Here is a 16,208-nt window from a genome sequence, read left to right as displayed (position 1 = left end):
AGACAGCAGGGGACACTCGGGGGCAGGGAGAGGGGAAGGTCAGGCCCTGCAGCCCCTCCCTTCTGGGGGCTCTGACTGGCACCCCCTGTTTGCAGCGCTGCCGTGCCCTCCCAACAGCCACTATGAGGTCTGTGCAGACACCTGCTCTGTGGGCTGCGCGGCCCTCAGTGCCCCCTCACAGTGTCCGGATAGCTGTGCTGAAGGCTGCCAGTGTGACCCTGGCTTCCTCAACAATGGCCAGACCTGCGTGCCCATCCAGGAATGCGGCTGCTACCACAACGGTGCCTACTACGAGGTAGGGACCCAGCCATCCTCATCCTGGGCCCCCCTCCCACAGCCCATCGGCCCCACAGCCTTGTCCACTGGCCTCCTGCATGTCTCTCCCACCCACCCCGAGGCCCCACCGTGGTCTCATTTGTCGTCTCCCACCTGGCTCCCTTGGGTCCACCGTGCCCCCGGCAGTGGGAAAGACCTTTCTAAATATGACCACGGGTCATGCAACCTTAAGCCCTCCCTGGCTCCCAGGTCAAGTTTTGGCTTTGTAACCCAGGTCCAGACTCTTCTCCATTACACCAGCGGCTCCCTCCCTGTGCTTCTCTCTCCCACCCTCTCGCTTACGCCTTTTCCTCTGATCTGAGTGTGTGTCTAAGGTCGGTCTCCCTCAAAGGGCTGTGGGCTCCCTGAGGGCAGGGACCCTCTGCTGTTCTCCTCATCAGAATAATAATAGTAATAACAGCAAATAGGGAGATGGCACTTACCATGTGCTGGCTGCTGCTTCAAGCGTTATACGTACAAGATATATGCATTACATATATAGAGACAATACAATATACCTACTTGTAGATATATACGCATTGCAATATACATATATATTGCATTATATATATACACTTTTTATTATGGAAATTCTTAAGTGTGCAAAAGTCAAGAGAACAGTATAATAAACTTCCACGTCCCTGTCACTCAGCTTCGAAAATAATCATCATTTTCCCAGTCTTGTTTCATTTCTGCCTCCGTCTCCTCCCCAGTCTGGACTGTTTACGGGAAATCCTTTTTCGCTTCACCTGTACTTTGTACGTCTTATGGGCTCAAGTATACTTTCCTAGGTAGGAGCTGTTATTATCTGCAACGTACAGATGGTGAAACTGAGGCATAAAGAGGTTAAGTCATCTGTGCAGAGGGATACAGTTTGGAAATAGCAGAAACAGGCCTCAGACCCGGCCGTCTGCTCCAGAGCACTGTTTCTCCTATACAGCACGTGTTTCATCGATATTTTGGATAAAGGAATGAGTAAATGAATGAAAGTGAATGAATGAATGAGTGAATTGGACCCCAAGGCCATCCCGTGCCTTAGTTTCAAAGACAAGGGGCCACTCTGCTGAAAGATGTCCCTTTCATGTCCTCCCGACCCCTCTGTGCCTGGGACACCGGAGATGCTGGCGTCAGCTCCCACCCTGATGGCTGTGCCCTCTGTCCCCACAGCCGGGGCAGACGGTGCTCATCGACAGCTGCCAGCAGCAGTGTACGTGCCACGCTGGAGGAAGCATGGTGTGCCAGGCCCACAGCTGCAAGCCGGGGCAGGTGTGCGAGCCATTGGAAGGCGTCTTGAGCTGCGTCACCAAAGGTGCTGGGCTGGGGCAGGGGGCCGGGGTGGCTGACAACAGAGGACAGGGACTGTGGAGCTGAGGGTGGTGTGACTGGATCTTCACGATGGGAGGCGCAGAGGACTAAGGATTGAGGTCTCAGACCTGGGGACCCCTGGGCTGGGAGGCAGCCACCCTTATAGTGGAATCCAGGCTTCAGGGCAGATGTCAGAGACCCTCAGCATAAGGCAGGGTCAGGCAAATTTTTTCTCTAAATGGCCAGATGATAAATATTTACACTTGCAGGCCGTATGGTCTCGGTCACAACTACTCAGCTCTGCCATTGTGGCATGAAATCAGCATAGGCTGTGTAAGTGAGGGAGCGTGGCTCTGATGAAACTTATAAGAGGCAGCCTCGGTGCCATCGTTTGCTGACCACTGGTGTGTGGGAATAGGCTCGGGGCTTCAGACGCCATCCCAAGGGGTAGGGAGACTGGGACCCCCAGGACAGGAGCAGAAAGCAGAGTTCTGAGGTCTCAGGCAGAGACCCCGCCAAGGCCAGGGTCTTGGATACAGGGCCCTCCTCAATAGGGATCAGTCTCAGACATGGGACCCCCCCAGATTAAGTCAAAGACACAGAGCCGCCCCCCAGAACTGGTTTCTTAGGGTGAAGGGCAGAGAATAATTAATTCCCTTATTACGATAAGAGAAGCGGACCTCCAGGACTGAGAGGTGGGGGACTGAGACCCTCCGAGCCGAGGGGCAGGATAAGAGGGACTCCAAGGGTTGGGGGTACACCGGTCAGGGTCCAACCAGGAGACAGAAACCACACAGTAGCTTGAGTAAGGAAAGTTTAATAGAAAAAATTCTTTACTTGAAATAGAGGATTATCTACAAAGGGGTAAAAAGAATGTGACAGGACACAAGAAAAGCAGATGCAGGGAGCAGCCGCTGCCCCTCGGGCTACAGAAGGAAGGAGGGAATTGGGAAGAGGGGCCCCACCCCACGGCTGAGAGGCCCATCTCCCTGGAGGCAGAGAGGTTGTGCAGGCTGGAGCTGGTGCTGGGGAAACCCCCACTGGGGTGCTGGCGAAGCTCACTGAGAAGCTGCCCGGCAGGGCGCCCGAGTGACTCACTGGGAAGCCAGCTGGGGCCGGTGGACCTCAGGGAGTGGGTGTCCCACGTGCCCCACGCCCCATGGGCCAGCAGGAGCCAGGGAGCAGAGGCCCTGGGAGTCCCTTCCTCCTGCAGTGACTCTCCAGCGCCCTCTAATGACCAAGCCGAACTATGAGTGGGTTTGGAGCTCAGAGGCAATCAACAGAAAAACAGCACCGGAGGAGAGAAGGGAGTTTTAAGGCTGGGGTCTTGGACGTAGGGGTTTCAAACATTGCAGTCACTGATAGAGTGGCCCCAGGAACAGAGCTGTGGAGAAAGCGACCCTCGAAGGTAGGGCAGAAATGAGATCCCCAAGGCAGGGTCTCCGATGCAGTAATCCCGGCGTTGGAGTCTTACGTGGCCATGAGGCTTAAGATACGGAGTCCTCAGGGTCAGGGTCTCGAGTGTTGGGACTTCTGGGGTTAGGTTCTTGCCAGAAAGTTCCTCCAGCACCTTGGTCTTGGGCACAGAGACTTCCAGGACCTGGGTCTCAGATGTGGTGGCCCCCGGGAGGCTGGGAGCTCAGGCTTGGGAAACCCGGGGCCCGGGTCTAGAGCACAGGGAATTCTGGGGCTGTGGATGCCCTCAGGGATGCCCTCTGGGCTGGCATCATAGAGGTGCAGACCCCTGGGGCTCTGGTCTCAGACCTGGGTTCCCTGGGGCTGAGATTTCAAGCAAGGGGACCCCGAGGCTGGGTGCTGATGCAGGGCCTCTAGGCTGGGGTTCCGGCTGGAAGGACCTGGGAGCCTGGGTCTCCGATGTGGGGACCTTTGATGGGGTCTTAGGCACAGTCCTCCACAGGGTGTGAATTTCAAACATGGGGCCCCCCAGGGCCTGGTCTCAGAAACAGCAAACTGCAGGGGGTCTGGGATTCAGAGTGAGGACCCTGGAATCTGGCCTCACCCATGGCAGCCCTCAGAGCCAGTATCCCTGGCACAGACTGACGCAGATGCTGGGGAGCAGCCGGCCTTCTGCTGGGCAGCCCCTCAAAGTCCTGTCTCCTCCACCCCCAGACCCATGCCAAGATGTGAACTGTCGGCCACAGGAGACGTGCCAGGAGAAGGATGGCCAGGCCATTTGCGTGCCCAACTATGAGGTCACGTGCTGGCTGTGGGGTGACCCACACTACCACTCCTTCGATGGCCGGAACTTTGACTTCCAGGGCACCTGCAACTACGTACTGGTGACCACCGACTGCCCTGGGGTCAGCGCCCAGGGCCTGCCACCCTTCACCGTCACCACCAAGAATGAGAACCGGGGCAACCCCGCTGTATCCTACGTGAGGCTAGTCACTGTGGCTGCCCTCGGCACCAACATCTCCATCCACAAAGGCGAGATCGGCAAAGTCCGGGTGAGTCCCGTGGAATGGTCCCCTGAGCCCCCCTCACCCCCCACCCAGGAGGGGTTTTGCCGGCCATAGTTAGGAGCTCAATGCGCTCTGTCTTTGTCTAGGCCTGAAACAAAAGGGCAGCAAAAACAACAATAATTACAGCAAAAACATCACCCCTCTGTTGGGAATTAAGCGAACCTAGGCCTTTGCTAAGGGCTTGACCATAGCACTTCAGAATTTGCCTTTGTGGAGACCTGAGTTTGAATCCAGGCTCTCCTGAGCCGTGTGATGTTGGGCACATGACTTTACGTGGTGGGCCTCCTCATCGGTGAAACTGGGATCCGCAGGCCCTGCCCCGCAGGGAGGCGGCGTCTGTCAAGGGCCTGGCTGACCGGGTGAGCCCCCGTGAATGTTTGTGAGGAAACAAATGAGAGGCCCAGAGGCTCCGACGTGGAGCAAAATTCCGGGAGGTGGAGAGAGAGAGAGAGAGAGAAAGAGACACGGGCCCTTCTTCCTGCCCAGGGTCATGGAGATGCAAATCAATGGCAGCTCACAGGGAGAGAGTGAGGTGTGGAACAACAAGGGGGCACTCACTAAATGATGGTGAGGAGAGGAAGAGATGTCCAGACCCTCAGGGATGCATAGGGAACGAGGAGGGAGGGAGGAAGTGAGTGAGAGAGACACAGGGAAAGAGCCAGAGAGATGGGCCGAGATCAAGAGAGACCCAGAAAGTAAGTCCACACACACAGATGCAGACAGAGGGAGAGAGTGCACGAGAGAGGGAGACCCAGAGAGAGACGGAGGGAGACGGAGATCAAGAGAGACACCCAGAGGGCCAGCCCTGTGGCCCAGTAGTTAAGTTTTGTGTTTTTTTTTTTTGAGGAAGATCAGCCCTGAGCTAACATCTGCCAATCCTCCTCTTTTTGCTGAGGAAGACTGGCCCTGAGCTAACATCCGTGCCCATCTTCCTCTACTTTATATGTGGGATGCCTACCACAGCATGGCATGCCAAGCGGTGCCGTGTCCGCACCCGGGATCCGAAGCAGCGAACCCCGGGCCGCTGAGAAGCGGAACGTGCGCACTTAACCGCTGCGCCAGCAGGCCGGCCCCACCCAGTGGTTAAGTTTCAGCGCTCCACTTTGGTGGCCCGGGGTTCACCAGTTCAGATCCCAGGTGTGGACCTGTGCACCGCCCCTCAAGCCACGCCGTGGCAGCTTCCCACATGGAGGAACTAGAATGACTTGCAACTAGAATACACAACTATGTACTGGGGCTTTGGAGAGAAGGAAAGCAAAAAAAGAGGAAGATTGGCAACAGATGTTAGCTCAGGGCCAATCTTCCTCACAAAAAAAAAGTGAGAGGCTAAGTTCATGCACTCTGCTTCGGTGGCCCAGGGTTTGCCGGTTCAGATCCCGGGTATGGACCTATGCACCACTTATCAAGCCATGCTGTGACAGGTGTCCCACATATAAAGTAGAGGAAGATGGGCACGGATGTTAGCTCAGGGCCAGTCTCCCTCAAAAAAATAAAATAACATAAAATTTAAAAAGAGAGAGAGAGAACCAGAAAAAGAAGCAGTGTGAGGTCTCAGCCCCCAAGTCCTGGACTAGAGCACATGTTTATGTTTGTCAAATGGCTATACAACCGTCAGTGGTAAGGAAGGCCTTGGCAGCTCCCAGCCATGGCAGGACAAGAGCAGGGGCCTGTCCACCTTGAGTGACCTCTTTTTGCCTCCTTTCCTCCCTTCCCCCAGGTGAACGGTGTGCTAACAGCGTTGCCTGTCTCCGTGGCTGGTGGGCGCCTCTCGGTGACCCACGGCGCATCAAAAGCGGTGCTAACAACTGACTTTGGGCTGACGGTCACCTATGACTGGGATTGGCGAGTGGAGGTGACGCTGCCCAGTAGCTATGACAGCGCAGTGTGTGGGCTCTGCGGGAACATGGACCGCAACCCCAGCAATGACCAAGCCTTCCCCAACGGCACGCTGGCTCCCTCGATACCCGTCTGGGGCGGCAGCTGGAGAGTCCCAGACTGGGACCCACTCTGCTGGCACGAATGTCAGGGGTCCTGCCCGACATGTCCCGAGGACCAGCTGGACCTATACGAGGGCCCTGGCTTCTGTGGCCCCCTGGCCCCTGGCTCAGGAGGCCCCTTCGCCGCCTGCCATGCCCACGTGGCCCCGGAGACCTTCTTCAAGGGCTGCGTTCTGGATGTCTGCCTGGGCGGTGGGGTCTATGACATCCTGTGCCAGGCTCTGGCTGCCTATGCTGCCGCCTGCCAGGCCGCTGGAATTGTCATCAAGGACTGGAGGGAGCAGACCGACTGCAGTGAGTATCAGGGGAGCGGAGCAGGAGCTGGGGGCCGGGTCCTGTCCCTGTGGGGCTGCTGGGGTTTCAATCCAGTCCTTCCGGTCCCCCCCCCCTCAGTCTGTCCCTCTAAGTCTCTCTCTCTGGCTCCTCCCACCCTATGGTCAGACCCCACCCCCTGACACCATTCTCTCTCTTTCTCTCCCTCCCACTCCTTCATCCACCTGCAGTGATGCCCTGCCCTGAGAACAGCCACTATGAGCTCTGTGGCCCACCCTGCCCGGCCAGCTGCCCGTCCCCCACGCCCCCCACCACCACAGCCCTGTGTGAGGGCCCCTGCACCGAGGGCTGCCAGTGTGACTCGGGCTTCGTGTTCAGTGCCGACCGCTGCGTTCCCCTGGATGGCGGCTGCGGCTGCTGGGCCAACGGCGCCTACCACGAGGCAGGCAGCGAGTTCTGGGCGGATGCCACTTGCTCCCAGCGGTGCCACTGCGGGCCTGGCGGTGGCTCGCTGGTCTGCAAACCTGCCAGCTGTGGGCTAGGTGAACAGTGTGCCCTGCTGCCCTCGGGCCAGTATGGCTGCCAGCCTGTCAGCACAGCTGAATGTCAGGCCTGGGGCGACCCCCATTACACCACCCTGGATGGGCACCGATTCGACTTCCAGGGCAGCTGCGAGTACCTGCTGAGTGCACCCTGCCACGCACCCCCCGCGGGAGCTGAGAACTTCACGGTCACTGTAACCAATGAGCACCGGGGCAGCCAGGCTGTCAGCTACACCCGAAGCGTCACCCTGCACATCTACGGCCACAGGCTGACCCTCAGCGCCCAGTGGCCCCGGAAGCTGCAGGTGAGGGGTCTGTGGGCCAGGCAGGAGCACGTGCTGGCCCTGGGGTTGCCTGGGACAGGGAGGGGTCTGCCATTGCCCTGATTACCTTTCACAGGTTAGCGCGGGCATGATGCAGGGGTTCAGAGTACAGGCCTCGGAGCTCGGTGGCTTGGAGCAGCGGCTTCCCCATCTCTGAGCTTTAGTTTATTCCTCTGTCAAATGGGTCTGAGAAAAGCGCCTGCTTCAGAGGGTACAGTGAGGAGCCAGTGACTCTGTGTCTATAGATGCTCATTATCATTATTACTGCTATTATTATTACAAGGGCGGAGGTCACGTGCTCAGGGTTCCATCCCCCCTCCGCCGCCCACCCCGGGAGGTAGTGGAGCCCGGATTCGAGCCGGTGTCCCCGCCGATCACTACCCCCAGCCCCACCCCCGCGCCCGCAGGTGGACGGCGAGTTCGTGGCGCTGCCCTTCCAGCCGGACTCGCGCCTGAGCGCGTACGTGAGCGGCGCGGACGTGGTGGTGACCGCGGCCGCCGGGCTCTCGCTGGCTTTCGACGGGGACAGCAACGTGCGCCTGCGCGTGTCTTCGGCCTACGCGGGCGCCCTCTGCGGCCTGTGCGGGAACTACAACCGGGACCCAGCCGACGACCTGACGGCGGTGGGCGGGGACCCGAGCGGCTGGCAGGTGGGCGGCGCCGCGGGCTGCGGGGAGTGCGTGCCCGGGCCGTGCCCGGAGCCCTGCACGCCCGAGGAGCAGAAGCCTTTCGGCGGTCCCGACGCCTGCGGCGTGATCTCGGCCACGGACGGCCCGCTGGCGCCCTGCCACTCCCTCGTGCCGCCCGCGGAGTACTTCCAGGCCTGCTTGCTGGACGCCTGCCAGGCTCAGGGCCATCCCGGGGCCCTCTGCCCCGCGGTGGCCGCCTACGTGGCCCTCTGCCAGGCCGCTGGGGCCCAGCTCGGCGAGTGGAGGCGGCCGGACTTCTGTCGTGAGTACCGATGCGTGCATGCACGGTCCGCACACTGGGGGTTCCCCGCCGCCCCCTTCCCGGGACTCTGAGACAAGAGCCTGCTCCCGCTCCGTGGGGCTTAGTCACCACCCTGCATCCCGTGAGCCAGACGTCTCCTGTCAAAGAAACACCTTTGCGTTCTCACACTGAAATACACCAGGTCACATAGTATGCAGTGGGACACACTCGGATACACCGGGTCAGAAACCCTGGGTCCAGTCCGCTGTTGGGGATTCATGCGGCTCAGAGATCCTGGGCTGGGGCGGCTAACCCTGTCACAGGTACACAGCGAGATGCCCCTGGTCAACTAGATTCTGTCAGGTACCCCTGTTCAGAGAGACCTGGTGAGTCACACCTAGCCCGATGCCCCTAGACTGTCACACAGTGAAATACACAGGGTCAGATAGAATTGGTCCGATAACCTCAGACGGGGACTCCTTTGGTTGATTTGCAGTGAGACACACCTGGGCAGAGGTGCCCAGGTAGAATCATAACCCTGACTTAGCCACAGACCGATACATACCGGTTCATGGTCAGATGGTCCCAGCAGGTCCATTTAGGCTGATCTCCTCTGTTAGATTTATCCTGTCGGCTGCATCTATGAGATACACAGGGTCAGAGTCACACACTGATACAGACCCTGTCAGAGGCTCCAGGTCAGACGTCCACAGCCAGGCACACTCAGACAGGTTCATACCCCAAGATATATCCAGCCTCACACCCCAGTCGGATTCGGACACAGCTGGTTTTAATCCTGCATCTCTTGGTCAGATCCACATGGTCAAATTCGCCCATTCAGTCACTTGATCTTTAGAAATGCTCCATCCGATTGACACGCAGCCTGGCCAGAGAGACCTGGTACCCAGCTCCCACCCTAACCCCCCTGGCACATGTAGGGGATCAGATACCCGGCTCAGATCCCTGGGCACACTCACTCATGGAGTATTTTCAGGCAGAACATACAGATTCACTAGGCAGGTTCTCGCAGCGTGCCTCCCCCTGTCTCCCACCCTTACTCCTGCCTGGCTCATTCCCGTCTTGTCCCCACAGACGTCCAGTGCCCTGCCCACAGCCACTACGAGCTCTGCGGGAACTCCTGCCCTGTGAGCTGCCCCAGCCTCTCGGTGCCTGAGGACTGTGAGCCCACCTGCCGTGAGGGCTGCGTCTGCGATGCCGGCTTCGTGCTCAGCGGTGACAGCTGCGTGCCCGTGGGTCAGTGTGGCTGCCTGTACGACGGCCGCTACTACCCCCTGGGCGAGGCCTTCTACCCCGGCCCTGAGTGCGAGCGGCGCTGTGAGTGTGGACAGGGCGGCCTCGTCAGCTGCCAGGAGGGCGCGGCCTGCAGGCCCTACGAGGAGTGCCGGATAGAGGACGGTGTCCAGGCCTGTCACCCTACAGGCTGTGGCCGCTGCCTGGCCAATGGGGGCATCCACTACGTCACCCTCGATGGACGTGTCTATGACCTGCATGGCTCCTGCTCCTACGTCTTGGCCCAAGTCTGCCATCCGCAGCCTGGGGACGAGGACTTTGCCATCGTGCTTGAGAAGAATGAGGCCGGAGATCCCCAAAGCCTGCTGGTTATCGTGGCTGACCAGGTTGTGGGCCTGGCTCAGGGGCCTCAGGTAGGTGGACATGGCCCTGCCCTGAAGGTCTGAAGGGGTAACCCGCCACCCTGGGGGTTTTGAGGGAGATGTGACCCCACCCCAAGGGGACTGAGAGGGACACAGATCTGTCTTGGGGATCTGAGGAGGACACAGCCCTGCTCTGGGGTGTCTGTGGGGACATGGCCCACCCTGGGGGTTTGAGAGGGACATGGCCCCACCCCAAGGGGACTGAGAGGGACACAGCTCCACCCTGAGAATCTGAGGGGACTGCCTTACCTGTGGTCCTGTGAGTCCTGACCCCCTCCTAACCCTGTCACCCAGGTCACTGTGGACGGCGAGGCCGTGACCCTGCCTGTGGCTGTGGGGGCCGTGCGGGTGACCGCCGAGGGCCGGAACATGGTTCTGCAGACGACCAAGGGGCTGCGGCTTCTCTTCGATGGCAATGCCCACATCCTCATATCTGTCCCCAGCCCCTTCCGCGGCCGGCTCTGTGGCCTCTGTGGGAACTTCAATGGCAACTGGAGCGACGACTTTGTCCTGCCCAGTGGCACCGTGGCCCCCAGCGTGGAGGCCTTCGGAGCCGCGTGGCGGGCACCCATGTCCCTCCAGGGCTGCGGCGAGGGCTGCGGGCCGCAGGGCTGCCCCGTGTGCCTGGCCCAGGAGACGGCAGCCTACGAGAGCACCGAGGCCTGCGGGCGCCTCCGGGACCCCGAGGGCCCCTTCGCGGGCTGCCACGCCGAGCTGAGCCCCTCCGAGTACTTCCGCCAGTGCGTGTACGACCTGTGCGCCCACAAGGGTGACAGGGCCTTCCTGTGCAGCAGCATGGCGGCCTACACTGCAGCCTGCCAGGCGGCCGGCAGTGCCGTGACGTCGTGGAGGACAGACAGCTTCTGCCGTGAGTGTCCCTGGGCCCTCAAGGGACTCCAGAGCAGGCTTAGGGGGGTGCCCTCTGGCCTGCTGACTGGCCCTTCTCAGACCCCTTTCAGGGGCCCGCTGTCCTGAACCCTCCAATGCAGCTCTTCCTCAGGGCTCATCCTGGACCCTTTCTGTGGGGACCCGGGAGGGCGCGTCCAGTGGGTCAGAGGCTCAACCACAGAGCCTGAGTCTGTGGCTCCCCCAGACCTCCCAGAGTGGGACCACCATCCCCTGTGATCCTCCAGGACAAGGCTGCAGCCCCTCAGACCCCCAGCCCAGGGCTGTTCCCCTCAGAGACCCCTGGTTAGGGGTATCTGTTTCCTTCAAACCCCCATGGCGGGGCCACGTCCCCTCAGGCTCTCTAAGGCAGTGGCCCCTCATCCCCCGGGGCAGGGCTGTGTCCCTTTCTCTGTCCTCAGGATGGGACCCACGTCCAGGGCCATCGTCCACCTCCACAGCCTTAGATTTGTCCTCAGTGCTGACAGTGGACACTGTCTGTCTCCGGCTCTGACCTCTCTCTTGACTGCCAGCCTCAGGGGTCCAGTGGCCTCCTGGACACTTTCGCTTGGTGTCCTTAGGGTCCCTCACACCTGCTGTGTCCCCATATGACACCGGCATTTCACCCCAAATCTCATCCTCTTATTCCTGGATGCTGGTCCTCATCTCTGGGCAGCCGAACCCTCCACCAATGGCTCAGCCAGAGCCCAGGGCCCGCCCCCCCCACCGCCGGTCCTCACAGCTCCCTGTTTTGCCCCACTCCGGCCCCAAACCCTCTGCTTGTGCTTCCCCCATCCTGGTCCTCACCACCCTGTCTGTAGGTCCCCAGTGCAGCCCTGATCACGCTGGGACGTCACTGTCTGTCCGCTGGTATGAGCTCCGTAGGGCAGGGCCTGCGTCTGTCTTCATGGCTTATGTCCCCAGCACCGCCAGCCTACTCACTAGTGGGCGCCCATGTGACACCACCCGCCCCCTCTCCCTGCAGCGCTCGAGTGCCCCGCACACAGCCACTACTCCGTCTGCACGCGCTCCTGCCGGGGCTCCTGCGCCGCCCTCTCTGGCCTCACGGGCTGCACCAGCCGCTGCTTTGAGGGCTGTGAGTGCGACGACCGCTTCCTGCTGTCCGACGGTGTCTGCATCCCCATCCAGGACTGCGGCTGCACCCATGGTGGCCGATACCTGCCGGTGAGCCAGGGCTGGAGGTGGGCAGGGAGGGTGGAGGAGCTTAGCGGGGACTCGGAGCTGCTGCGCGACCCCCTCAAGGGGAGGACAGAGGAGCTGCCACTATTTCCCACCTGTGGCTCAACGCTGGGCATGTCCCCGTATTAGATTCCTGTGGCTGCTGTGACAGATGATCATCAACTGTGTGGCTTAAAACGAGCAATTTATTCTCCCACAGTTCTGGAGGCCAGACGTCAGAAATCAGTATCACTGGGCCAAAATCAAGGAGTCCGCAGGGCCCCACTCCTTCTATGGGCTCTAGGGGAGAAGCCATTCCTTGCCTCTCCCAGCTTCTGGTGGCTGCTGGCATTCCTTGGCTTGTGGCCGCATCACTCTAGTTTCTGCTTCCGTGTGACATTTCCCCTCCTCATCTGTGTGACGTAAAATTTCTCTCTGCCTCCCCCTTATAAAGATACATGTGGCTGCATTTAAGGCCCACCCAGATAATCCAGGATAATCTCTCCATCTCAAGATTTTTAATTTAATCACATCTATAATCACCCTTTTTCCGTATAGGGTGACATGTACTGGTTGCAGGCACTGAGACCTATATCTTGGGAGGGGGCATCATTCGGCCTATTACAGTCCCCTCCCTGAGCCGCGTTTACCTCATCTTGGGCCGTAAGTGTCTGAGGACCGGGTGTGGCTGTGCATGAAATGCACCCGCTGGGCACTGGACCTCGCCCTCCACATTCATCACGCTCAGTAAAAAGAATAGCAAGTTACAACAGCGCAGCGTTAGCTCAGCTAACAATCGTGTAATAATGTGAATTGCAAGTTAATAGTTGACTTTTTTTGTTGTTATTTTTTGAGCTCTTCCCAGGCACCCAGTTTGTTACAGATGTTAATTCCCTTCATAATCACGACAGTCCTATGAGATGGGTGCTGTTGTTATTTTCCCCGTTTTACGGATCAGGAAAGTGCGACAAAGGGAAGTCAGCCCTAGGCTCCGCATTAGCCAGGAGTGATGGGGATTCACACCCCAGCAGCCTTGGGCACACCCTCTGAACTGCGACGTGTCCCACTTCTTCAAAAGCATATTTCTCAAATCAAGGAAAGGTAGCTAACCACACCCCATCCTCATTCGGCCCAGTTTTATTCATGGCAAAGAGGTGGGCTGGAGGGTCTGGCATTCCAGGATTTCTGGGGAAGGAGATGCCAAACTTCTGCTCCTTCCTTCCAATCTCACCGCCTCCAGGAAGCCCTCCTTGATCCCTGAGGCTGGGTTAGGTGTCTCCTCTGGGCTCCGACAATCCCCTGGGCCTCCCCAGCACAGCCCTCACCACTCTGGCCATGCGAGAAGGTTTCCTATCGGGAGTCGCTGCCGAGTCGCTCTGCGTGGCTCCAGAGGGTTGAAGGCCACCACGCCCCCCTCACCCGGCCCCTTTCTTTGCGCAGGTGAACTCCTCCCTGCTGAGCTCAGACTGCAGCGAGCGCTGTTCCTGTTCCGCCAGCGCCGGCCTGACGTGTCAGGCGGCCGGCTGCCTGCTAGGCCGCGTGTGTGATGTTCAGAGTGGCGTCCGAGACTGCTGGGTCCGCCAGGGTCTCTGTTCCCTCTCCGTGGGTGCCAACCTCACCACCTTCGACGGGGCCCGCAGTGCCATCGGCTCCTCCGGCGTTTATGAGGTCTCTTCCCGCTGCCCGGGACTACGGGCGACCGTACCCTGGTACCGTGTGCTCGCTGGCGTCTGGCCCTGCCATGGCAAAGATAAAGCTGTAGGCCAGGCCCACATCTTCTTCCAGGACGGGCTGGTGACTGTGACCCCAAACAACGGCGTGTGGGTAAGCCTGGGCACAGGGGGCTGTCTCCTCTGGGCTTTGTTCTTCCCATTGCAGTGTCCCTGCCTTCCTGGCTGCCTGTCTGGCTTGCTGTCTGTTTTTGTGATCCAGATCTCTGCAGTTTGGTCTCTGGATTTGTATTTGTCTCAATATCTCCAGCTTAGTCCCTCTGTTCTGGCTGAGTTGTTGAGGAGCAAAAACACACTCAAGTAACTTACTAGTTTTGATATTAGTATTAATCAAGACTCTATTGGTTGCAGGTGGAAGAAAACCAAATTCAGATTGCCTTAAACAAAAATGAATTTATTGCCCCACGTAACTAGAAAAATCCAAGGATGGAGCCTCAGGAATGGCTGGATCCAGGTGCCCTGGCAGTATTATCTGGATTTGTACCTCTATCTTTTAGACTTGCTGTTCACCCAATCAGCTTCATTCTCAGACAGGCTTTCCCCTCACAGGGACAGAGACAACCCCCAGCTGCCCCATCCTGCCACTTAGCTACCTCAGCAGGAAGTGGTCCAACCAAAGCCCCAGGATTATTTCTGACTGGGCTAGTTTGGGTCACATACCCACCTGTGGAGCAAATCCCTGTGACCTTAGGGATGGAATGCTGACCATCCCCAAGACCGCCCCAGGGTTCAGTGACTCACTAAGAGGACTCGCAGGACTGAGCGTATCATCATGCTTTGGGTAAGATTTATTACACTGGAAGGAAACAGAGGAGAATCAGCAGCAGGAAAAAGTACAGGGAGACCAGGTAAGGCTTCCAAGCCCTCTCCCCATGGAGTCACCCAGGACGTGCTTAACGCCTCCCACAGTAAGTTGTGACAAAACGTGTGGACTCTCTGCCGGGGAAGCTCATTAGAGACTCAGCGCCCAGGGTTCTCGTGGGGGGCTGGTCCCGTGGGCACCCTCTGCCTCCGGCATACCGAAATTTCAGACTCCGGAAGGAAAGCAGGCGTTCAGCGTAAACCATACTGATCGTATGAACAATCCGGGTTCCCAGATCTCAGCCGAGGGCCGGCGTTGCCAGCAGCCTTTCTCAGGACAGCGGCCTCAGGCCTGCTGTGTGAACGCTTTTCCACACACACACCCAGCATGTTGCTGGGCTGAGAGTGGGAGGCTGCTGGGCACCCACGGGAATGTCAGAGGGAAGTTCTCCGACCAGATGAGAGTGCTGTAGATGCTGGATGAGCAAAAGCAACGGCTGACCACTTCAACAACAATATGAGTATTAATAATAACTGATGTATTCAGTATTTATTGATGCCTAACAAATTACCCCAAAACTTAGCAGCTTAAAACTACACACATTCTCTCACACCGTTTTTGAGGGTCAGGAACACAAAGGGTTCTGACTTGGGGGCTCTCATGAGGTTGCAACCAAGCTCTTGGGTTGGGCTGTGGGTCCGGAAGACTTGCTTGGGCCTGGGGCTGGCAGTTCCACTTCCAAACTCACTCACGTGCGTGTTGACAGGAGGCTTCAGTTGCTCGCCACGTGGGCCTCTCTACATGGGCTGCTCGCAACATGGCTTCCCCCAAAGTGAGTGACCCAAAGAGAGAGCGCCCCCGAGACAGAAGTCTTCATATCCTGCAATCTCAGAAGTGACATCCCATCCTTTGTTCCATATCCTGTTAGTCATGCAGACCAAACGCCACCCAGTGTGGGAGGGGAGGTGGGATCGTGGGGGGCCATTTTGGAGGCCGGCAACCACAGCCCACAACTACTGGAGTCTTAGGCTTTACCAGGCTCTTTGCCAGTCACACTCAAGGCTGGTGACTCCCCACAATATACCCACAGGACAGGGGCTGTTATTGTCCCCATGTTACAGGGAGGGAAATCTAGGGCCCAAGACGGTGAAGCCATTTTCTCAAGTCACTCAGAGAGTGCCTAGGAGATCCAGGCTTTGAACCCACCAGCACCCACGCTCTTAACCGTTTGATGGGAACGGGGTGCTGGTGCTGACTGTGTGGACATGGAGACCAACATGGATTCCAAGTGCAGTGCTCTGTGGGAACTTCCCCTGGCCTCTGTCAATTCCAGGCCACTTGACCCTTCCCTCAACTGTCCTCCAGCTTTCTCTTAGAGAACTCCTCAGGCCTTTCATTGTTTGCCTCATGAGTCCACGCCAGCCCCAGTGCCCCTTCTCTTCTGCCCCTTGACTTCGTGTCACTTACAACTGCTTTGCATTTGACAAACCCCATGGTTCTCACCACCCCAGTTCCAAATTTCTGAGAGAGAGAATTTTTTGGCCTCCCTGAGGGCTGATGCTGAATCAGTGCAATGAGCCATGGCCTGTGTGGTAGAGCCCAAGACCCAAACACAGATGTCAGGCTGCACTGAAGTCCCCAGATGAGCACATCTCTATGTTCCTGATCTATTTATTGATTGCAGAGACATCCACGGGTGTCTTCTGGGTCCCGTGGGAAGATACAGCCAATGCTCCGCACACTCCTCCCCCAGTGGATGCTCTCCATCCTC

General features: G+C 58.4%; 1 protein-coding gene across 2 annotated transcripts in view; it reads left to right on the top strand.

Moving 5' to 3' along the window:
- Positions 1 to 16,208, top strand: part of FCGBP (Fc gamma binding protein) — a 40,117-nt gene that overhangs the window by 22,088 nt on the left and 1,821 nt on the right. For both annotated transcript variants that reach the window (XM_070498553.1, XM_070498552.1), the window contains 10 exons: positions 96 to 295; positions 1,483 to 1,624; positions 3,751 to 4,088; positions 5,821 to 6,394; positions 6,604 to 7,220; positions 7,646 to 8,189; positions 9,261 to 9,832; positions 10,136 to 10,709; positions 11,712 to 11,911; positions 13,346 to 13,729. In XM_070498553.1, coding sequence (XP_070354654.1) covers positions 96 to 295; positions 1,483 to 1,624; positions 3,751 to 4,088; positions 5,821 to 6,394; positions 6,604 to 7,220; positions 7,646 to 8,189; positions 9,261 to 9,832; positions 10,136 to 10,709; positions 11,712 to 11,911; positions 13,346 to 13,729 — 4,145 coding nt within the window. The remainder of the gene's footprint in view (positions 1 to 95; positions 296 to 1,482; positions 1,625 to 3,750; positions 4,089 to 5,820; positions 6,395 to 6,603; positions 7,221 to 7,645; positions 8,190 to 9,260; positions 9,833 to 10,135; positions 10,710 to 11,711; positions 11,912 to 13,345; positions 13,730 to 16,208) is intronic.

Source organism: Equus asinus, chromosome 26 (genome assembly GCF_041296235.1).
Source record: "Equus asinus isolate D_3611 breed Donkey chromosome 26, EquAss-T2T_v2, whole genome shotgun sequence".
Classification (NCBI taxonomy): domain Eukaryota; kingdom Metazoa; phylum Chordata; class Mammalia; order Perissodactyla; family Equidae; genus Equus; species Equus asinus.
This window is presented reverse-complemented; position numbering and strand designations above follow the sequence as displayed.